Here is a 24042-nt window from a genome sequence, read left to right as displayed (position 1 = left end):
TTTGGCTATACTGTATTGATAAACTACCTTGGTAAAGATGGGGGGTGCTCCACAGGTCGATCCAGATAAGCTGCTGCAAGGGCTTGGTATCTGTTTCAGAGAAGAAGAGGGAACACAATGTGGTCATCCACTATGCTAAAGTCCAGGTGGATAGTGACCACTCACTGGGTCCCTTTCCTCATGCCTCCTCATCCCCATCACTCAGTGTCTTCACCATCTGTACCTTCTGAAAAGGCTGGTGTTTCTTTAAAGCCGAGTGCTATTTGTGAGAGCAAAGGAGATTGAGTAGGAGTGGTCAGATAGGTAGGAGGAGAACCACGAAGAAACATGGCTATGAAAACCTAGAGGGGAGAGAATATCTGGGGGCATCATTTGATCAAAAATGTCAAAGGCCATAGAGAGATCAAGAAAGATGAGGATTGAGAAAAGGCCATTTGATCATTAAGATTTGACAGTTAAGAGATTGTTAGTGACTTCAGAGAGAGCATTTTGTTTGAATGATAAAGTTGGAAACCATATGGCAGAAAGTACAGAAATTCTGTTCTGAATCCTCCTCCACACCCTTTCCTCATTTATTCCCCATTCCACCAGCTGAGAGGGTGAAATACAGTATTCTCTGCCTCTAAATCCCTGTACATTTGTTCATGTTAGATCTCTTAGGTTTTAAATAAGGCTTTATTGCCTTTTTCTTTTTCATTGAAGGGGAATTCCATTCCTGGATAGTTAACATAGTCTGTCTGGGAATCTAGCTCTTGGAAATAGTGACAAATGGCCAAGTTGGCCCGGACAGTGCTCTCAAATTAATTCTGTTTACCATCACTCTTTTTTTTTTTTTTTGGAAAGCACAGCTGAGAAGAATTCCTTGCTCACACTTTTCAAGAAAATGGCTTTGAATATCCCCTTATCTGTCATAGAAAATCTTGTAGAAGGTTTAAAATCCATCGTACCCTCTGGAGTTCCATAGACAATGGCTGAACTAAAGTAGAGAAACTAGGACGGGCCACGTAGCCATTGGAATCTTCATGTACTGGGGAACTGATGGTCAGAGAAACGCTAGTGGTTTTCCTCTTTGTTCTGTGAGGGAAATAAAATAGAATACAACTCAGTGAAATCACAGGTTTGGTATATACAGGCTTTTAAAGGCACTCCTTACTTTGTGTGTTACTTGAGAGTTGTATAGTAAGTGAATTTTTGTAAATGAAATCCTGTTTTTCTACTGATTTGCACAAGAATTCCAAAGATATTTTAATATTTATTTTTTGACTGACTTTTAATGGACAGTGCTTCTTAACATTTCACTTCAACTTTCTCTGTCCTTTACATTATATTAATTTCAACCGGTGGTCCAGAACCATAGTTTTGGTTTTATATGGATGAGGTTCAACCTTGGGAAGCTTCTCAAAAATGTCTTCTCTCTTATGACCCAACATGGCTTCTTCTTGGGAATACCAGGGTTTGGCTCTATGCCCTTTCCTTCTTTCCTCCCTTCCTGACTTTCTCATGGAAGTATCAGTTCATCTAGGTCTGTACAAGTAAAAGAGCCTTTAAATCTGATGCAAATACTCAGGTTAATAATACATTGAATATAGGATAGGATATATTTAACTTGACAGAAAGCTGTGGAACACAACAGATCTGAGCCCATAAATAGTTGAAACAATTTTTCTTTTCTTTTTAGTGAAGTAGATAATTAGTAGATTCCCTTTTTCTTTAAAAATGATTATTGTTTTTATTTTCAACTTCAACAAAATGAGCATTTCTATATACAAAGTAGGACAGAAAAAGAGGATTGCATTTGACTCTGTGAATCTCTATTATATATATGTATATATATATATATATATATATATATAGCTTGCTTTTCCTTTTGCATCTATAATAAATTCAACATGAAACTTTCAAAGATCTCTTGCTTATCTGTGTTTCCTTCCTGACCTTCCTTCTGATCTTTCCTGTGAATTCTTAAATATGGAGTAGACCCTTCTTCTCATGGTGAACTCCATCTCTCCAAAGTACATGGAGTATTCTAGACCTATAATACTAATCTTTGGATGGATTCCTTTCCTTCTAGCAAAGGAGAGGGGTCATTAGAGAGTTGATACTTTTTTGGAATAACTCATTAGCTCCCTAGAAGGAAATGGTTTAACTTTCTAGTGACCCCAAATTCTTTTCACTTGGTGGGATGGGGGTGCTCAACCACAAGATAGGAACCTAGGTCCCTAGGAGGTGGAATTCACTGGGGAAGGATTTAACTTTCTTAGTGACTTCAAGTACTTTTCCTTTTTTTTGAAGAGAGCCTTATCTCTGGCTGAGGTGAAGGACTGGCCCTCCCTCCCTCCCTCCCTCCCTCAGTAAGTCTGTTTATTGTTCCTCTCTATACTTCATTGAATTTTGTGGTTTTCTGTTTGGATTCATTCTAGATTTTATTAGCCAGAATGAAGGGCTCATATGTCTTTTCTGTAGAGATCTACATGTATTACATACATACTGGTATTCCCAGGGAGACTCCCTGTATGAGAACACAAACCAAAAAGAGTCTTTATAAGAAACACTGAAGATTGAATGTGGTACATATAAAACCAGAGTTGTGGTTCTGGGCCACAGTTAGATAAATAATTTGTGACTTTTGAACGAACACAAATCAACTCTAGTCTCTCTTGTAAAGCAAACAATTACCTTCAGATTGCTTGGGTAAATTTAGAGTGTTTGGAAGGCTATTAAATGACAAACATACACACCCCTGGACCATCCCTGTACTTACTCTGACATTTTTATGGAACATTCCAAGCACACGACCCCAGAGAGAGTGTCCCTTGGCCTCCCTAGGTACCTACAAGGAATAGAAAGAAGGAGATTATGTTGAAGTTTTCCTTTCTTGCCATGGTAATAACTCTTTTCAGTAAATACAAAGGGGTAGGTAGTCCCCAGGTGTATTAAAGTGGTGAAATACTAGAGAGAGCAGATCAACCGAGAGCACCCTTTCCCTGTTAATGATGACAGCAACGCCGATAACAGTAACATCCTTCACAATCCTTTACATTTGCTTTACAATTTCCAAAAGCTCTTGCATAGATTATTTTCCCCCCTCACAAGAATCCTGTTTGGGGGGGGGGGGGATTTTCCAGAAGAGGAAAACAAGGACCAGAAAGATAAGGTGGCTCACCCAAAGTTACACGTAGATTTCTGTATTTCTGTTTACTGCGTGGTCATTGTTTTCTTGTCACTTAAACTAAAACCCCAGTCACTTTTTATTTTTCCCTTATCCTCAAACATCCATTTAGTGATCAACTCCTTTCAAGTTTGCTTCTAAGATATATTTTTTGCATCCATTCTCTACTTCTCTTCCCCTCTCCCCCCATTTCCCTGTTTCAGACCCTTATTACCTCTCTCTTGGACTATTTGAACAGATTTCTGTTTTGTATCTTGCATCTTTTCCTTCTACTACACCACATGATGTAGTAAGCTCCACACTAAAGCTAAAGTAAACCATCTGTCGCACAAGCCTGTTCACTCTTCTGCTCAAAATCCTTTAGTGACTTACAGTGAGAAAGGGAAGGGAGGAGGAAATATACCTTTATTAAACACTTACTATGTGTCAGGCACCATGCTGAGTGCTTAAAAAATATTACCTTGGGGTGGCTAGGTGGCGCAGTGGCCCTGGAGACAGGAGGAGCTGAGTTCAAATCTGACCTCAGACACAATGCTTACTAGCCATGTGATCTTGGGCAAGTCACTTAACCCCAATTGCCCTGCTGTCCCCCCTCCAAAAAGCAAAATTAAAAATATTATCTCATTTGGTCCTCACCCTGCAAGGTAAGTGCTATCATTATCCCCATTTTGAAGGTGAAGAAACTGAGGCAAACAGGGGTTAAGTGACATATCCAGGATTACTCAAGCTGAATTTGACCCTAGATCTTCCAGACTTTAGGCTCAGTGCTTTATTCACTGTACCACCTCTGTGCCATAAACAGGGCTTCTGATCTTCAGAGCCCCTTTGCAATATCTCCAAACTACTTTTCAATTTTTATCACACACTTTTCCCCTTTACACGTTAGATGATGCAGCCAAAATGGACTACTTATTGTTCCCTAATTGTATCCTTCATATATTTGTGTAGAACAGTCTCCTGCTTGGAATGGTCTTGCTCTACATTGTTAGAATCCTTCTTTCCCTTGAAATCTCACTGCGTATGCTTCCTCCTCCATGCAGCTCTCTCTGATTCTCCTAGCTCAGACAGATCCCTCTTGTTTCTAATTTCACATGCTACTCTGCCCTCTGATGTGTTAATTCTAATTATTATTGCAGGTATTTGTGAGCATTGAAGACATATGTGACTGGTAAAAGGAGGTGGTCCACTCTTACTTCCTAAGTGAGGGATGGCAGATGGATAACTCAATAGTACCACTCCCTTTAATACCATTACTCCTATTAATTTGGATAGCCACATTTTCACATGTAGTTTCCTACAAGTTACAAGGAGTGCAGTGGACTTTGAATTGTTAAAATATCGAATTCCCCTTAGGTAATTGTATTTGGTTTTTTGTGTGTGTGTGTGTGTGAACAAGAATAATATTTTAACTTGTGTCCCAAGAATTTTAGTCATTGGTTCTGAAGAACTGTTTTCACTCCAGCTTAAAAAAAGTTGCTATCTTGGAGGTACAACTTGCTTGAGCAAGAGAACAACCTGGTTAATTTTGGTTTTAGAGAAATGAGCTCTCTCCTGTTCATATGGTTCTTGGTAGGGAAAATGTTTTAGAGCTTTTTGAATGCCAAAATGTATTATTGTGATTCTTTTTAAAAAATTAGTTTATTTATTTTTGGTTTTCAACATTTACTTCCTTAAGTTTAAAATTTTTTCCCTCTCCCTCCCCACTCCCTGGCCAAGACGGCCTGTAATCTGATATAGGCTTTACACATACATTCCTGTTAAACATAGTTTCACATTAGTCATGTTGTATAGAAGAATTACAACAAATGGGAGAAACCATGAAAAAGAAAAAAACAACAAAACAAAGAAAATAATCTGCTTCACTCTGTATTTAGACTCCATAGTTCTTACTCTGATGTGGATGGCATTTTTTTATCATGAGTCCTTTGGAAATGTTTTAGGTCCTTGAATTTCTGAGAAGGGCTTATTATTGTAGTTCTTTATCTGATGTTATCTCTCTCTACTCTACTCCCATATCTTAGGAATGCTTAGATAGCTAAAAGGTTTAAAGTTGAAAAAGCTACCTATTTGAAATGAATTTTATACGTGAAAACTTGAACATATTTCACAATGACAAGGTAGCCAGAAAACTGAGTATATGAAATCTAGTTTTGAAGTTTACTGAAAAAAAGTTGACCAAGCTCCTTTTATGAAACAACTATGATACTGACACCTAAACCAGGAAAAATGAAAACAGAGAAAGAAAATTATAGACCAGTTTCATGAATGTGGATGCAAAAACCCTAAATAAATAAATAAATAAAAATCCTAAATAAAGAAATAAAAATCCTAAATAAACTTATGTTAAGTAGATATTTACTTCTACTCTTTGTCTTCCTGAAAGCTCAGAAAGGTCTTGATAAGCAAGGATGATGGCTGATTCTAATGAGAAGAAGTTGTATAGCAATAAATGTAATGTCCTACACTTTACTTAAAAAAATCAACATCACAAGTGCAATATTTGAATAAAAGGAGTGGATTGGCAATAGTTATGTGAAGATGATATCTAGGAGCTTAAGAGGATTGCAAATTCAATATGATTTAGTAGTATGACATGGCAACCAAAAAACTGACATAACCTTAGTCTGCATTAATACAGAGGCATGTTGTTATTCATCCTTTACTTTTTTGGTAAATTTTTAAAATTTTACACTTAAATATAAAATGAGAAAAGGAAAAAAAATTGCCACATATACAGCAAACTGTAAGAGAGGCTTCAATATAAAACAATAAATTTCCACTTCAAGAAAACCTATATAATAAATACTACACATTATTTTCAAAGCTTCCTGGCTTTTCTTTGCTTCCTTGTTGGTTTTCTTTTGTTCTCTGCTGTGTACTTTTTACTTTATTTCCCCTCCCCCACCAAGAAGGCTACAATTAAACATGGCTCTCTCTCTCTCTCTCTCTTTCTCTCTCTCCATATATATATATACACACACATATACATAGACATATACATAGATATCTATAAACATAGACATACATACACATATACACTCATGCACATATATTTAAGGCCATACTATGCTTATTTCCTTCTATCATCTGTTTCTCTGAAGCATCTTCCTTCCTAAGTCCAAGTCTTTCCATGTTTCCCAAACAACCAGCTTATCATTTCCTACATCACAGCAATATTTTTTTTGGATTCAAATAGCATCTTCCTTCATAGGATCTCTGAGGTTAATTTAGGTATTTATAATAGGATGACTTGGTTGTTCAAAGTTGGTTTTAGAATAATAGACAAAGAAGGGGTCCCACCAAACTCCTTTGATGAAACAACCATGATACTGATACCTAAACCAGGAAAAATGAAAACAGAGAAAGAAAATTATAGACCAGTTTCATGAATATGGATGCAAAAATCCTAAATAAAATGCTAGCTAAAAGATTACAACAATATATCACAAAGATTATATGTTATGGCAAGCAGGATTCATAACAGGAAGGCAGGGATTGTTTAACACGAAGAAAATAATTAACATAATTTATTATGTCAATAATAAAAGTAGCAAAAATCATATGATAATATCAGTGGATGCAGAAAACCATTTAATAAAAGTACAACACTCATTTCTATGAAAAACACTTGAAAGCATATGTGTAAATGCACTTTTCCTTAAATTGATAGGAAACATTTACCTAAAATCATTAGCAAGCATTATTTGTAATGGGAATAAGCTAGAAGCCTCCCCAGTAAGATCAGGCATGAAACAAGGGTGCCCACCGTCACCAATATTCTTCAATATTGTACTGGAAATTCTAGCAATAGCAATAAGAGAAGAAAAAGAAATAGAAGGAATCAGAATAAGTAATGAAGTGATAAAACTATCTCCTTTTGCAGATGTTATGATGATATACTTGGAAAATCCTAAAGACTCAACTAAAAAGTTAATTGAAATAATTAATAATTTCAGCAAAATAGGATATAAAGTAAACCAACATAAATCATTGGCATTCCTATATATTACCAACAGGATCCTGCAAGAAGAGACAGCTGGAGACACACCATTTAAAATAACTCTAGACAGTATAAAATCCCTGGGAATACACCTACCAAAACAAACCCAGGATGTATGTGAACAAAACCATAAAAACCTTTGTACACAAATGAAGTCAGATTTAAATAAATGGAGAAATATTTGTTCATGGGTAGGCAGGACCAATATAATAAAAAATGACAATTTTACCAAAATTAACCAAAATTAAAAGTTGAACATATATATTCAATGCCATACCAATTAATAAAAATTATTTTACAGAGCTAGAAAAAATAACAAAAGTTTTTAGGGTATCTTTTCTAGCCCCTTCTTCCCATCAGGAGGTAAGCAGTGTGGTCCTTAAAAAGGTTGCTCAGACACCCAAGGCACTGCCAAATCTCACTGTTGGCTTTGGTCCGGTAAGAAGACAACCCAGTGCCATGGGCTGCCTGTGTGTAGGGTTGTGGTTATGGCTCCCAGTGTATCCACACGTGCTGCTTTATCACTCTCTCATTGCCACAGGACTCCAAGAGGGGTAAAGTAGTGAATGATAGGTGATGTCTTGAATTGTGAGAAAATTTGAGTTAATGAGGCAGAGTTGAGCAGAGTCATCAGTCTCACTTTCTCTTCCAGAATCATTGGTATCCAATGGCAAGAAAGAAGTCAAGACATCTGGCAATGGCCCAGGATGCAGTGGATGATCTTGGTGTCTTCTATGTCTGACCAATCTCTGAGCACTCCATAGTGCCTGCTTTAGCTGTCTTTATGGCTCTTGCAACAAAATTGGTTCTTACTCATCCATTCTGCTGGGAGAAGTCTTCATATATTTGGGTAGGCATCCCATCCCAGGGTTTGAGGTCCACTGACTATCCTCAAACTGGTTTGGTCTGTCTGCTGAGACAATTTTTCTGGGGTGGCCACTGTACATGTTACAACTTTTTGGAGCCACAATGTGAGAGTTAGGTGTCAGGTTACACAGGTGACACGGAATCACAGAATTTTAGAGTAGAAAGAGACTAGAGGTCATCTAATCTCTACCTGATTCACGAAATGTGAAAGAGCATTCCTGAAAAGCATGTGGCAAGCCCTCCCACCAGTGGTCCCAGTCCTCCCTGAATACCTTATAGACTGCAAGAGAGGTATAGTGCCCAGAATGTGGAAGGTACTCTGCTCTGGGAGAGATCACATCAGAAATATTATGCTCATTTCTCAGTACTACAACTTAGGAGGACAAGAAAGAACTGAATAGTTTACAGAGGAAGGTGATCAAGATAATGAAATTTCTCAGTACCGTGGTATAGGAGGGTCAGGTGAGGGAACTGGAGAGATTTAATGTGAAGGAGGGAAGATTTAGAGGGGCATGATAACTGTCAAGTACTTGCAAAACTATCATGTGGAAGAGGTATCAAATCATTCTACTGTGCCACCAAGAGTAGAATTAGAAAACACAGATGGAAGATTCAGGTGGGCACATTTAGTCTGTGTAATGAAAACTAATTGGAGTTATCCCAAAACGGAGTTGGATGCCTTGGGTGGGTTCTCGCTCATTAATGGTCTTAAAATAAAGGTCAGATGACTATTTGTTGAGATTGTTATAGAGGGGATTCCTGTTCAAATATGGATGGTCCTATTGTTATAGAGGGGATTCCTGTTCAAATATGGATGGTCCTAGATGGTCTCTGAATCCCTTCCAACTCTGAGATTGTGTGATTCTTAATATGGTGGAGGATTTAATCCTCCTAAAATAGATTTTGAACTAGAAATGTTTTAGGCTATAATTTTTGGCATTTTTAGTAGCTAACATTTCCACTTCATTTTTCCAGCTCAGGTGCTGACTGAATTTTATTTTTTACTTAGACAAGTTGGGGTTGTAATTATGTAGCTGCACAGATAAATAATTAGGAAACTCAGTGTTCTAAAAGTAGTTTGGAATTCTAAAGAAACTAACATTATTCTCATATTTCACCTACTGCAGATGGTCAAGTTATTATTTTTTTATACCATTGGTGTCAAACTCCAGTAGAAGCTCCCTGTGGGGCTACATATTGAATTAGAAAACAACAAATTAACATTACCTTTTGCACTGAGTTTTAATTTATCTTGTTAAATATTTTTCAGTTACATTTTAATCTGGTTGGGGCTACACTTGGGAGTTTTGGGGGAGAGTGGATTGATACCTCTGGTTTATACCATGGCTCTAGTAGTACTTAGTGATTCCTCAACCATTGTGAAATCAGACTTAAGAATTCAAGAGTTGTACATATATAAATGTATGTATTCAAAGTGACATATAAATGCATGTAATTGTGTAGATCTAAAATATGTATTGGTCTTGCATGTCTATATGTTACCAAGAAGACTTGGAATATTAAGTCTAAATAATGTTATATCTTTTTGAGCTAATTTAAGGGCAAAAAACAGAGAATATTTTCTCTAAGATTTTGAAGCCCATGGTAATAATTTTTTTGATAAGTTTGTAAGTCACAGAATCACAGAACACTCTCAAAAAATTATTTATTTATTTATTTTTAGTTTTCAACATTAATTTCCACAAGAGTTTGAGTTACGAATTTTCTGTCTTTCCCCTACCCCCACCCCAAGATAGTGAGCCTACTGAATACCCCTTCTCCCAATCTGCTCTCTCTTATATCCTCCCCCATCACCCCCCTAACTTTCTAGTACCGTGTTTCCCCGATAATAAGACCTATCCCTAAAATAAGCCCTACCCTTACTGTGTAAGATTCCTCTAAAATAAGCCCTCCCCCGAAAATAAGCCCTATTGAGATTGCTAGTGTAGTGAAGGTGATCCCCTGCGCTACACCCAAAACCACCATCCCCTCTGTTTGCCCCGGCCCCCCCCCCCCCCGGTGAAATGCACGCCGCACTCCGAGCTGCATCCAATCAGAGCTGCAGCAGTGAGCGCATCATCCTGTTCTTCCCCAGTGATTTGCTTATTGAATAAAGGTACATTTTTTTGTTCACATTTACCTGTTTATTAAAATTGCTGTCAATGTTCATTAAAATAAGCCCTCCCCTGAAAATAAGCCCTCTGGTGTTTTTCTGTCCAAAAAATTAATAAGACAGTGTCTTATTATTGGGGAAACACGGTAGGGCAAGATGGATTTTTATACCCCAGTGCCTGTATATCTTATTTCCAAGTTGCATGTAAAAATAACAATTTTTTTTTAACATTTGTTTTTAAAACTTTAATCTCCAGATTCTTTCCCTTCTTCCCTCCTCACCCACCCCCACTGGGAAGACAAGCAATTCAGTATAGGTTGCACAAAACACAAAACGTTTTCATAGTAGTTATATTGTAAAAGACTAACTATATTTCCTTCCATTCTATCTCACCCCCCACTTATTCTATTTTCTACTTTGACCCTGTCCCTTTTCAAAAATGTTTGCTTTTAACTACCCCCTTCCCCAATCTTCCCTCCCTTCTATCATCCCCCACTCTTATCCCCTTCCCCTCTACTTCCCTGTAGGGTAAGATACCCAATTGAGTGTGTATGTTATTCCCTCCTTAAGCCAAATTAAATGAGAGTAAGGTTGACCCATCCCCTTTCACCTTCCTGTTTTTCTGCTCCATTGTGACAGTTTTCTCTTCCCTCTTTTATATGAGATAATTTACCCTATTCTATTTCTTCCTTTCTCCTTCTCCCATTATATTTTTCTTACCTCTTAATTTTATTTTTTAGATATCATCCCTTCCTATTCAACTGATCCTGTCTATGTATACATGTATACACATATACGCACATTCACATATGTATTTGTAAACATATATACCCTCCTAAACATACATATATATGTATGTATACATACACACACACACACACACACACACACATATATATATATATATATATATATATATATATATTTATTCCCTTTAACTATCCTCATACAGATAAAAGTCTCATAAGTTATAGTGTTCTTTCCATGTAGGAATGTAAGCAGTTTAGCTTTAATAAGTTCCTTATGATTTCTTTTTCCCATTTACCTTCTTATGCTTCTCTTCCTTCTTGTGTTTGAAAGTCAGATTTTCTGTTCAGCTCTTGTTTTTTCATCAAGAATACTTGAAAGTTCTCTATTTCATTTTGAATGACAATATTTTCCTCTGAAGCATTATACTCAGTTTTGCTGGGTAGGTGATTCTTGGTTTTAATCCTAGCTCCTTTGATATACGGAATATCATATTCCAAGCCCTTTGATCCCTTAATGTAGAAGCTGCTAGATCTTGTGTTATCTTGATTGCATTTCCTGACAGCTTGTAATATTTTCTTCTTGACCTGGGAACTCTGGAATTTGGCTATGATATTCCTAGGAGTTTTCTTTTTGGGATCTTTTTTAAAGAGGCAATCAGTGAATTCTTTCAATTTCTATTTTGCCCCATGATTCTAGAATATCAGAGCAATTTTGCTTGATAATTTCTTTTTTTTTTGGAGGGGAGAAGGCAGGACAATTGGGGTTAAGTGTCTGAAGCTGGATTTGAACTCAGGTCCTCCTGACTCCAGGGTTGGTGTTCTATTCACTGAGCCACCTAGCCACCCCGATAATTTCTTGAAGGATGATTTCTAGGCTCTTTTTTTGATCATGGCTTTTAGGTAGACCAATAATTTTAAAATTATCTCTCCTGGATCTATTTTCCAGGTCAGTGGTTTTTCCAATGAGATATTTCACATTGCCTTCTTTTTTTTTCATTTGTTTGGATCTGTTTTATAGTATCTTGATTTCTCATAAAGTCATTAGCTTCCATTTACTCCAATCTAATTTTGAAGGAATTATTTTCTTCAGTGAGCTTTTGAAATTGCTTTTCCATCTGGGCAATGTGACTTTTTAAGGCATTCTTCTCCTCTTTGGCTTTTTGGGCCTCTTTTGCCATCTGAGTTAGTCTATTTTTTAAGGTGTTGTTTTCTTCAGTACTTTTGGGGGGGGGTCTCCTTTAGCAGGCTGTTGACTCTCTTTTCATGATTTTCTTGCATCATTCTAATTTCTCTTCTCAGTTTTTCCTCCACTTCTCTTACCTGATTTTCAAAATCCTTGAACTCCTCCATGGCCTATGATCAGTTCATATTTTTCTTGGAAGCTTTTGATGCAGGAGTTTTGACTTTGTTGTCTTCTTCTGGATCCTCGTTTTGATCCCTTTTGTCCCCAAAAAAGGATTCTATGGTCTGATTGTGTTCCCTCTGCTTGCTCATCTTACCAGCCAATTATTTGACTTTTGAGTTCTTTGCCACAGTAGAACTCTGCTTCTAGAGTGGAGAGAGCTGTGTCCCAAATTGCTGGAGTTTTTGCAGATGTTGTCAGAGCTATGAGGAGGGTGCCCTCTCTACAGCCACCACAAGCTCTGGCATACTGGCATTCCTCACCCCAGGACTACCACCCAAGACTGTGACCTAGATCTAACCTGGTCAAAGCAAGAACTATTACCCTCTGAATGATTGCTTGGTCCCTCTACGATCTGTAGGCCAGGAGCTCCAGAGGCAGCCACATGGCAGCAGTTGCAGCCACCGCACCTCTGTCACCTCTGTCACCCTGGGGGCAGGGGCCAGACTGCTCTCTTCTCCACCCAGTCCCACTGACCTTTTACTTTCTCTTTGGCATTTATAGGTTGAGAAGTCTGGGAACCCCCACAGCTGCTGGTGATTCACTCTCCTGAAATCTGTTCCAGCCAGTCTGTGCCTGATCTGGCCTGGGAGGCTCATGTGGGACTGCTCAGCCCCCAGCCCTGTGTGATAGACCCTTCTTGTCAGCCTTCCAGGCTGCCTTCAGCAGCAGATTTGTTTCTCTCTGTCCCTTTGTGGGTTTTGTAGTTCTAAAATTTGTTTAGAGTCATATTTTACAGGTATTGGAGGCAGTTGGTGCATGAGTGTAAGCAAGTTCCTGCTTTTCCTCCACCATTTTGGCTCCACCCCAGAATCACAGAATTTAAGAGTAGGAAGAGACCTTAGAGGCCATCTAGTTCAATCCATACCTGAATAAAAATTCCTTCTACCACATCTTAATAAGAGGTCTCCCAGCCTTTGCTTACAGACTTCTAGGGGAAGAATCTCCTATTTTTTTGAGGGAACTCCCTCCATTTTTGGAAAGCTCTCATTTTAAGGCAGTTTTTCCTTATATCAAGCCTAATTCTGCCACCTTGCAACTCCTATTTATTGGTTCTTCTTCTGCCCTCTAGGTTTGAGCAGAACAAACCTAAACCCTTAACCAGCCCTTCAGATATTTGAATAAAGTGGTTATACCTCGCTAAGTCTTGTCACATTGGGTGAGTGTCCTTCAGATTTGGAAGATGTTCCAAGATTACATGAGTCACTAGACCCTGCCTAATGGCCTGACATATCTCTGAGATATGGCATATCTACTGGAGCTAAATGTTACCGTATCTCTGTTGAATATCCTTTCCAAGTCAGGGTTAATAAACCTCCTCTTGGCAACTCTTCAATCACTTGTGAGTGTCTCATTTCATCTTAACATTTAATGTGAAAGAATAAGGTATAGGCCTGACTTGAGTCAGTCTCCTCTCCTTTCCCTTCTTTCCTCCTCACAACATGTATATAGATAGGAGAGTTACAGATGTCTGACATCTTGTTTTTAGTGGTGTCTTCTTTTCCTGTATTACCTCCTAAGTATTTCTGGTCACCTCGAATGCTATTCTTCTATGAGTATGGCAGATAAATACTTTTTTTTTTGGGCTTTTTTGGAGGGGGAAGGCAGGGCAATTGGGGTTAAGTGACTTGCCCAAGGTCACACGGCTAGTAAGTATTAAGTGTCTGAGGATGGATTTGAACTCAGGTCCTCCTGACTCCAGGGCCAGTGCTCTATTCACTGCACCACCTAGCCGCCCCTAGATAAATACCTTTTGTGGTATTAAATTTAGTGTATTACATAGGCAATTTTGTTCTTCTTTTTTACCTTTTTAGTTTAAAGACCTTTTGATTAGATTTTCTGAGACTCCAGGAAAATACATTCTTACCAACCCTAGCTGGGTATATTCTATCCCCGGCCAGGAGCCAGTATTTTAAGAAGTGGTCCAGAAATCCAAATCTTATTCTCAGACTCCGTCTTATTAACAACTGCTCATTTCCCAAAACCTCCTTTCTCTTTGGCACCCCTGGTCTTCAGTTGGCTGCAGTGAAGAAAAAAACCACCTTTTCCCTTAAAGTATTCAGTTTCTTGCCCAAGACTTTATAACCTTTTGCAAGGCTTCCTTAATTCTTATTTGTCAATATCATTTGTGCCTATGTGATTCTCTAGAACTGGATAGTTATCATTTAGCAGATGTCATGGGGTAAAGAGAGCCCCTGTCTAGATAGAGAAAAGATGCTGATAGGGAGGTTTGAAGGCCTCGGTAGTTAACTTTGTCTACTATGCCATTGTACTTGGTTTAATTTTTATATGTGTGTATCAGTCTTATGTAGCATGTCATTATTTTTTAAATTAAGTTTTATTTTCATGATAGCATATGTTATTGATTCCTCTAGTGATAGTTGGTTTTACAGCAAACTCAGCATATTTATTCAATATTTCTATGATACCTTTGTTCTTCTTATCATAACCTTCCAATCATTATCAAAATACCTGGAAGGAAGTGACCCCGACCAGCATGTTTATTTTTGGAGGAATTTTTATTGACATATATAGTTCTATTTATGTTTATTTGGTTGAGAAGACTTGGCAATTGGGAGGTGAGAGGTTGAGGAGTTGTAATGGGAATGTAAATTTTTAAGATCTTTCCTGCCCCTAGGCTAAAGTGCACCTGGGAGGCTTGTTTTTCAGGAGATACTTCTTGATTGGCCAGTGAGTCAATAAGGTTGTTACATTCTCTGAGCCAGGAGAAGGCTATATAAGCCCTGATGTGTAGCTTTGTTTTGGGGCTCACTTTGAGAAGTGTTCTGTGATTTGATCAGATGAGACTCTGGGAAGCTGTTGTTGAGAGTCCCCCCCTCCCCCAGCTTTGAAAAAGCCAGATGTTGATTTGGTATGGATGTAATGGTTGGACAGTTTGGAAACCTGTCTACTTGATAATTCTGTCTGTATATTCTGAAGTTCAGGGTGCTGACCTTTTCCCCCTGAACTAGGTAAAAGATACATATTTGACTGATTAAAGTAAGCTTGTTAACCCATTTTGAGTTGCTTTCCAAAGCAGATCCAAGAACCTGTGTTGACAGCCACCCTGAGGATGCTTGGGGTGCTTGCTGCTACAGGAGTCAAGGATGACATCAAGCCTGGATGACCTTGAGTGTTACCCTCTATAGTAATAGGGAGGTCAGGAAGATGGGATAGTTTTGGGAGAAAGATAATTAGTTCAATTTTGAACATGTTGAGTTTGAGATGTATATAAGATGTATAGTTTGAGATTTCCAATAGGCATTTGGTGATTTGGGACTGTGGATCAGGAGAAAGGTTAGGGTTAGAAAAATAGATCTGAGAGTCATCTGAATAAATTGAGATCCATGAGAAAAAGTAAACTCCTACAGGTAGAGAATAGAAGAGGGCCCAGAACAGAGCCTTGAGGGACACCCACCCATTAGTGGGTGTGACCTAGATGAAGATCCAGCAAAGGAGAATGAGAAGGAATGTTCAGACAGGTATAAGGGTAAATGTTATAGCACTTAAAGACTTTGAAAAAAAATACCACATCTAATATTATTCTGGTGGAAATCTAGGAAGATGTAGACTAGCTGGTAATGCAAATAGATAATGTAAGAATTAGTTGTTGGTGATGATTTAATATCAGGTTGGTAGGATGTCTTCAGTGGCGTATGCAGAGGTCTATGCTTGACTCTGTGATGATTAAGATTTTTGCCAATAACTTGAAAAAAGACATACATGGTATGCTCATAAAGCTGAGAGGGATAGCTGAGAGACTGGATGGCAGATTAGAACCTAAAAAGATCTTGACAGGCTAGAGAACTGGAATGAATTTAATAAGGTGGTTTTAGTATCACTGAAAGGTTTGCAAAGTGGTTTACTTAAAGGGGAAAAGACCTGTTTGTACAAGATTATTTATAGCAACTCTTTTTGTGGTGGCAAAGAATGGGAAATTTAGGGGATGCCCATTATTTGGAGAATGGCTGAACAAGTTGGAGTACATGATTGTAATGGAATATTACTGTGCTATAAGAAATGATGGGCAGGCAGACTTCAGAAAAACCTTGAAAGACTCATATGAACTGATGCAAAGTGAACTGAACAGAACCAGAACATTATACAGGGTAAAAGCAATACTATACAGTGATCAACTGTGAATGACTTGGCTCTTCTTAGCAATACAATGATCCAAGACAATTCCCAACGACTAATGATGAAAAAATTATCAACCTCCAGAGAAAGAACTGCTGGAGTCTGAATGCAGATTGAAGCATACTATTTCTCACATTCTATGTTTTTTGTGTGCATGCGTGCTGGGCAGATAGGTGGTTCAGTGGATTGAGTAGATGAGTTCAAATTTGACCTTAGACATTTACTAGCTGTGTGGCACTTAACCCTGTTTGCTTCTGTTTCTTCATCAATAAAATGAACTAGAGAAAGAAATGACAAATCCCCCCAATATCTTTGCCAATAAAACCCCAAAAGGGGTCATAAAGAATCAGACATGGGGGTGGCTAGGTGGCATAGTGAATACATCACTGGCCCTGGAGTCAGGAGGACCTGAATTCAAATCTGGCCTCAGACACTTAACACAAAAACTAGCCGTGTGACCTTGGGCAAGTCACTTAACCCCAATTGCCCTCCCCCCAAAAAGCAAACAAAAAGAATCAGACATGATTGAAAACAACTAAACAAAATTCCTGACTCCAGGTCTGGTGGTCTGTCCCTTGAGCAACCTAGCTGCCTAGTGAGTTGCTAAGAATAAATATGAAGTCTTACATTTAGGTTCAAAAAAATCATCTTTGGGTTTTTTTTTTTTGCTTTTTAGTGGTGTTTTTATTTTCATTATTGTATATTATTTTCTTAGTTCTATTTATTGTGTACAAGTTCATGCAAATCTTTTCATGTACTCAGAATTCCATATATTAATAGCTTCTTACAGTGCCATTCCATGATATTAGTATATGACAGAGATAGAGAAGAACAATTTCCTATATACTGATTTAGTCTCTTATTCTCAGAATTCTTCATGGAATTAAAACTTTTCAGGTACCGTGTTTCCCTGATAATAAGACCTATCCCGAAAAGAAGCCCTCCCCTTACTGTATAAAATTCCTCTAAAATAAGCCCATCCCCGAAAATAAGCCCTATTGAGATTGCTACTGTAGTGAAGTTGATCCCCTGCAGTACACGCTACATTACGGTTCCCTCTGTATGCACTGTGTCCCCCCCCCCTCCCCCGTGAAACTCACGCCGCCCTCCGAGCTGCATCCAATCAGAGCTTCATCAGTGAGCACGTCATCCTGTTCTTCCCCAGTGATTTGCTTGCTGGCGCCATTGAGAGCAGTGCCAGGGAAGAGAGCTGAGGCAGGACAACATAAGCCCTCCCCTGAAAATAAGCCCTCTGGTGTTTTTCTTTCAAAAAAAAAAAAAAAAAAGACAGTGTCTTACTATCGGGGAAACACGGTACCTATTTAAGGTTAGTTCTTTTAAATAGTTTCTGTTATTGACTTGTAGAGCTTGCTTCTGGCCCCCTTTCTTCTATTGTGCCTCACTATTAGGAAAATAGCAGTTCCTTCAGGAGATCAAGACAATATTGTCCTGTGGTAGGATTCTTCCTTTGTCTTTAATTATGCAATTTCATTATTGAGCTGTTTCTTCCCTTTATTCATTTTTGCCCTCCCTTGCCGCAAAATCCATGCCCTTCCACTTTTCTGGATGTCATTTGACCCCCAGGAGCACTGAGGTATGGTGAGTGGCCTTCCTATGCACCAAATCTCTGCAGATAATATTGTTAAGATTCCTATCTCTCTTTATAGACTATATCTCTTCTTCCATTGGAGCATTCATTAGTAGTATCCCCTCCCACCACTGAAACAAGGTTTTCCCTTTCCCCGTTGTCAATCCTTCTCTTTCTACCTCTTCACTCACTCTCCTACAAGCCATTTTCTTCCTGAGAGACTACTAGAGTTATTTTCCCTTCATTATTGACCTTTGACTTAATTAAGTTACATCACATATTCCCCTCTATCATTTTCCTCTCACCCCCCTTTTTAAGCATCCTCCCACTTTATAATTTAGTCCCCAAAACACTGATTCACCAGTAGATTGTTGTTATTGTTTTATTCCATGATTTTTTAAGCCTATTTCATCATTGCTTTCATTCTTGTCTCATGTATTTAGAAAGAAGTCTCAAAATGGTTTCTCTTGTTAATTTGTTGTTGCTGTGTTTGTTTATCCTTATATTTCCATTGTTTGGGTTGTTTGAGAAGCAAATGATTTCTTAAGTCTAGTTTTCTTTCTAAGAATGTTTCAAAATCCTTTTTATTATTCAAAAAATCAACTTTGTAAGTCCAAGATGGCAGAAGGCATAATTGAATAGTAAGGTATTCTAAAAAGGGTCTGGTGCTAGGGCAGCCAAAAAAACTAATGCTAACTTAGACATCATGAAAAGGGGTGTAGGTTACAAAGATTCAGGAAGTCTTTTTGTACTCTGCCCTGTTCATACCAGCATCATGTTCAGTTTGGGCTGACATATTTTAAGAGAGACCTGGATAGGCTGGAGACCATCCAGAAGATTCTAAACAGAATGGTAAAGAATCTTCAGTCTTTGCTATAGGAATCTGTTGGCTGAAGAAGCTGGGGGTGTTTAGCCTGGAATAGAGAAAACTCAAGGTGGGAGGACATGATAGTCATCTTAAGAATTTTTGAAAGGCTGGCATGTGGAAGGATTAGACCATGAATTTTTTTTCTGTTTCTTTTTTCCCTTCCTTCCTTCCTTCCTTCCTTCCTTCCTTCCTTCCTCCCTCCCTCCCTCCCTCCCTCCCTCCCTCCCTTCCTTCCTTCCTTCCTTCCTTCCTTCCTTCCTTCCTTCCTTCCTCCACAATGTCCTGCCCATTAATAGGTGTTTAGGAAATGTTTATTGAATCAGATTAATGGAAGACTCCCAGATTCCCAGACTATCGGTCCATTCCACAGGCCCATAGCATGCACATTTTGAGCTGTTTGGCATACAATCTGAGTGTTTGAAGTTGCTGTGATTATATATATATATACACACTTTTTTTTAGGTTAAAATATACCTTCATTATTCTTGACTGTGATCGTTAGGCACTACTGATCATCATCATCTCTTAGACACTGCCTCTTCTCTGTGTTTTTTATGACACCACTCTCTCCTGGTTATCTTAACTGTCTGTTTTTCAACCTCCTTTGCAGAGTCATCTAGGTCATGTTCATTCACCATGAGTGTCTCTGAAGGTTCAGTCCTAGGCCCTCTTCTCTCCCTCTATATTATCTTGGTGATTTTTAAAAAAATTTTGTTAGCTTCCCATGGGTTTAATTATTATTATTATTTTACTTTTAAACTAGAATAATAGTAACTGTCATTTATACAATCCCTTAAGGTTTGTAAAGTGGTTCCATGTTTTATCTCATTTGATCCTCATAACAACTCTGTGTGGTGAGCTCTACAAATATTATAGTCCCCAATGGGTCCAATTATTCTCTTTATGTATCCTGAGTCCCAGTCCCAAACACCAACTGCCCAATGAACATTTCAATCTTGATGACCTGTAGGCATCTCAAATGCAACATATCCAAAACAAAATTCATTATTTCTCCCCCAAATCCTCCCCTTTTCCAAACACCCTTTTGGTCACCCAGGCTCAAAGACTCAGTTAGCCTTCATTCTCATTCACCTCACATACCCAATGTTTATAAATCTATAATGGAAATGTAAATTTATGTTGTTGCCATCTTTCTAAGATTGTATTGTATAAGATCTTCCCTGCCTCTAGGCCATTTAATAGGCTTAAGTGCACCTGGAGCCTGTGGTGGGAGGCTTGTTTTTCAGGAGATACTTTGTGATTGGGCAGTGGGTCAAGAAGGTTGTTACATTCTCTGAGCCAGGAGAATGCTTATTGAATGACTGACAGATTAATTATAATTATATTACCTACCTTGGTGGTGCCTTATTTGTTGGCTAATATGACAATTCATACTTTGCTTGCGTCTACTAACTGCATTAACTAAGATAGGCTGGAATCCTCCGAGGGAACCCAGAGTCAAAAAGGTAGAGCTGGAAGCGACCTTAAAACTTATCTAGTCTCACCTCCTCATTTAGAGACAAAGAAACTGAAGGCCAGAGAGAAGTTGTCCATAGCCACACAAGTAGCAAAACCGATATTGAATCTGTGTTTCCTCACAAAATCCGTTATTCTTTTCATTCAAACAGAAGATGAACAACCAGGTAATTCAGTAAGGAAAGGATGGAATGCTCATGAAAATGTGGGATTTAACTAAAAGAATGTATTATAGCTACCAGAACATTTTGGAAGAAATATGTCAATCTGGCCTGAGGCTCATGATTCTTTCCATAGGAAACCCTGGAAGCATTGCTGGTATAAGTTGGGTGTTCATGTTTCTATATCCAACTTGGAGCCAATAACTTTTCAACTGTTTGCTAGAAGAGGGAGAAAATAGGAGAAAAGCCAAGCTTTATTTCCTTCAGCAGCCTGGGAGTTCTCCCATTATAAGAAAGGTCATGTGGATCTTTTCCACATATCAGGAATGTCTTCTTCTGGGCAAAGACAGTCTAACATCATGGGAGAAATGCCAGGGCAGACCATGAGACCTAGTCTCTTGTTTCCTCTTCTTGATTTCCTTTCCTGTGAAACCCCACGTATAAGTTCCCTCTCCCACGAGGACTTCTTTGATCCCTCCTGTCAAGAACAAACATTTTCTTTGAAGCTGATGGAGTACTTTATTTGCACTTCTCTAATGTACTGAGAAAGTGTGCTCAATTTTTTGAGCATCAGAGAAATTGGATTCAAATCCTAGGTCTGCTGATTGTGAGACTCTGGGCAAATCCCGTCAGCTCTCTGGGCCTCAGTTTTCTCACTTGCAAAAATGTTCTCTAAGGTGGCATAGTGGATAGATCACCTTCCCTGGAAACAGGAGGAATGGACTTCAGATTTGCCCTCAGATACTTACTAGTTGTGTGGCCCTAAGCAAGTTAACCCTGTTTGCCCCCCAAAAAATGTTCTCTAAGATACCTTTTAGCTTGAATACTATGATTCTACTTATTATGTTATGATACATATTACAGTATATGTGATAGTTATTGTATATGTATCATATCTCCCTACTGGGAAGATCTTTAAGGGTAGGAAGTATGTCTTCTCTAAAATAGAAGTCTCTCTGGCATGTAGCACAATGCTCGCTCTCTCTCTCTCTCTCTTTCTCTCTCTCTCTCTCTCTCTCTCTCTCTCTCTCTCTCTCTCTCTCTCTTTCTCTCTGTCTCTCTGTCTCTCTCTCTCTTTCTCTCTCTCTGCCTCTCTCCCTGTCTCTGTCTCTCTCTCTCTCTGCCTCTCTCTCTCTCTGTCTCTGTCTCTCTGTCTCTCTCTCTCTGTCTCTGTCTCTCTCTCTCTGTCTCCCTCCCTTCCTCCTTGTTTAGTTGTTTTTCAGTTGTGCCTGACTGTTTATGACCCCCCTTGGAGATTTTCTTGACAAAGGTACTATCATGGTTTGTCATTTCCTTCTGCAGCTCATTTTCCAGTTGAGGAAACTGAGGCAAACAGGGTTAAGTGATTTGCCCAGGGTCACAGAGCTATATACAGTAGGCACTTCATAAATGTTTATTTAATTGAACTGAAGTAGAAGCACTCAGTGGGAGTTGGTAGCAATAGCTTTGAATCCTACTCTGGGCCAGCCACTGACTTAAATATCCAACACCTGAGAAGAGTACAAACAGCTCAAATCACCGAGCCCTTATATAATGTAATGGAAAGAGCCCCTGGGCTTTTATTCCTGGCTAATCAGTGACAGCTGTGAGATTTGGGGCAATTCTCTGTTAACCTCCTGGGCCTCAAGTTTTTCCATATATAAAATGAGGCTCTTAGCCTAGATATCTTTACGGCCCCTCCTAGCTGCTAAAATTTGAGAGCTTTTCTTTCCTTCTTAGTCTCTTTTCCCCCTTTCCTTCTTTCCTCCTTTTCCCTTCCTCTCTTCCTTTCCCCCTCTTTGCCTCTTTTCTCCTCTTTTCTTCCTTTCCTTCTTTCCTTGTTTTCCCCTTTTCCTTCTTTCCTCTTTTTCCCCTTTTCCTTCTTTCCTTTTCCTCTTTCCCTTTTCCCCCTATTTTTTCCCTCTTTCCCCTTCTTTTCCTCTTTCCCCCACTTCTTTCTCTCTTTTCTTCTTTTCACCTCCATTTCCCCTCTTTTCTATATTTCCCTCTTTCCCTCTCCCAGTTCTTCTCTTCTTTCCCTCTTCTCTTTTCCTCTTTTCCCTCTTTCTTCCTCCCTTTTCCCTCTTTTCCACTTTCCCTTCCCTCTTTTTCTGTTTTTTTTTCTCCCTTTTTCCTGTTTCTTCCCTTTCTCCTTTCTCCTTTTTTCCTTTTTCTTTTTCCCTTTCTCCCCCCCCCCTTCTTCCCCTTCCTTCTTCTGATCTGTGATTTAGTTGATATTGAGAACTCTATCAATACATATAGGTAACTCTTCTCTAGCTTGTAATTTTGGAGAGCTGCCTAGGGGCATTGAGATGTTAAATAATTTGTCCAGGGTTATACAAAGTCTTTTTGCCTTCAAGGCTGGTTCTTTCTATTATGCCAAGCTGTGCCTTTTAAGGCTCTTTCTTTCTTAGGGTTTTCAAAATTCTGTTCAAATTTCAGGCATACCAACAGGTCAGTAGGAGAGATGATAGTACACTATTTTTAGTTTATGGACCTCCAGGCACTAGAGCTTTTGAGCTCCAGTTCCTTACCTCTGGGTTATATTCTAGATTCTATGTATTTGTGTAATCAGAAGAAGCACACAGAAGATATTGTGTGGCCTTAAAGCAGTTTTGCACATGTATCATGTGATTTTTAGGAATGAGAAAAGTGATTGAAAGTTCCTTACTGGACTGGAGAAATGGTTGGTAGATGCTATAGCGAATGTAAGTGCATTTTGGAAATTTGGTCATTCAATTAGTCCAAATCTACCTAAGTGGTAGCTTTGACTGCCATATTGGAAAGCATTGTGTCCATTCTTGCCCATGGTCAATGTTCAAAAGGTTAATTGGGATGCTGTGGAGACCATTTGGGATCTTAGCATGGTATACTGAGGCTGCCTAAAAGTTTTTTTTTTAATTGTGTTAGTTGGAGAGACTAGCCCTCAAACACTCTTATGAGACAAGTAGTTTTGGGTCAGGGAAAAGAAAAAAAGACATTAAAAAAACTGAAGAGGAATAATATTTGAAGCTAGAGAGGACCCAGACATTTAATGCTCAAGCTGGGGTCACAGGAACCTTTTATTCTGAATCCTATAGGTTTTCCCTAATGGGGTGAATAGGACTGGGTGGGAGTGAGCTAAAGGGTTTTAAAAATGGGTTGGAAGTTTTAATAATGAAAATTTAGACAATATCAGGAAAAAACAAAGACAACAAAAAAACTTCGTAATAATTAGAGCACCCAAAAGTGGAATGGGCTAGTATGGGAGATAGTGGATTCCTCTCGTTGGATTTCTTTATACAAAGCTGGATGATGCCTTTCTCAGTATATTATAGTAAGAATTCCTTTCTGTTATAGATTGGACTAAATGGCTGCTGTGGTTCCTTCCAGCTCCAAAATTCTGTGATTCCAGCATTTACCAAAGGTCTTAGTCCTAGTAGAAACTTAATAAAAACTTAATAATACTTAATAAATATCTTCTTTTAATAATTTATTATTTAACATTGTAATTTAGATAATTTATTATTAATAAACAAACTCAATAAATTCAT

At 38.5% G+C, this 24042-nt stretch overlaps 1 protein-coding gene and 1 long non-coding RNA gene across 5 annotated transcripts in view; one reads left to right on the top strand and one right to left on the bottom strand.

Annotated features, from left to right (window-relative positions):
• LOC138174108 (uncharacterized) overlaps positions 1–24042 on the top strand; it is a 96764-nt gene that overhangs the window by 12995 nt on the left and 59727 nt on the right. The gene's annotated exons all lie outside the window — the stretch shown is intronic.
• MYOT (myotilin) overlaps positions 1–24042 on the bottom strand; it is an 82710-nt gene that overhangs the window by 40572 nt on the left and 18096 nt on the right. For 3 of the 4 annotated variants that reach the window (XM_069104276.1, XM_069104279.1, XM_069104275.1), the window contains 3 exons: positions 2762–2830; positions 948–1074; positions 28–90 (listed from right to left, as the gene is read on the bottom strand). In XM_069104276.1, the coding sequence (XP_068960377.1) occupies positions 28–90; positions 948–1074; positions 2762–2769 (198 nt within the window). In that variant the 5' untranslated portion in view covers positions 2770–2830. Of the gene's footprint in view, positions 1–27; positions 91–947; positions 1075–2761; positions 2831–17537; positions 17701–24042 lie in introns of those variants that run through there. The other variant, XM_069104278.1, reaches the window with a different exon arrangement.

This window comes from Petaurus breviceps, unplaced genomic scaffold (assembly GCF_028583685.1).
Source record: "Petaurus breviceps papuanus isolate PSGF00001 unplaced genomic scaffold, PetGlider_PUasm1.0 685, whole genome shotgun sequence".
Taxonomy (NCBI): domain Eukaryota; kingdom Metazoa; phylum Chordata; class Mammalia; order Diprotodontia; family Petauridae; genus Petaurus; species Petaurus breviceps.
The sequence above is the reverse complement of the archived record's forward strand: the minus strand, read 5'-3'. Positions and strand labels throughout refer to the sequence as shown.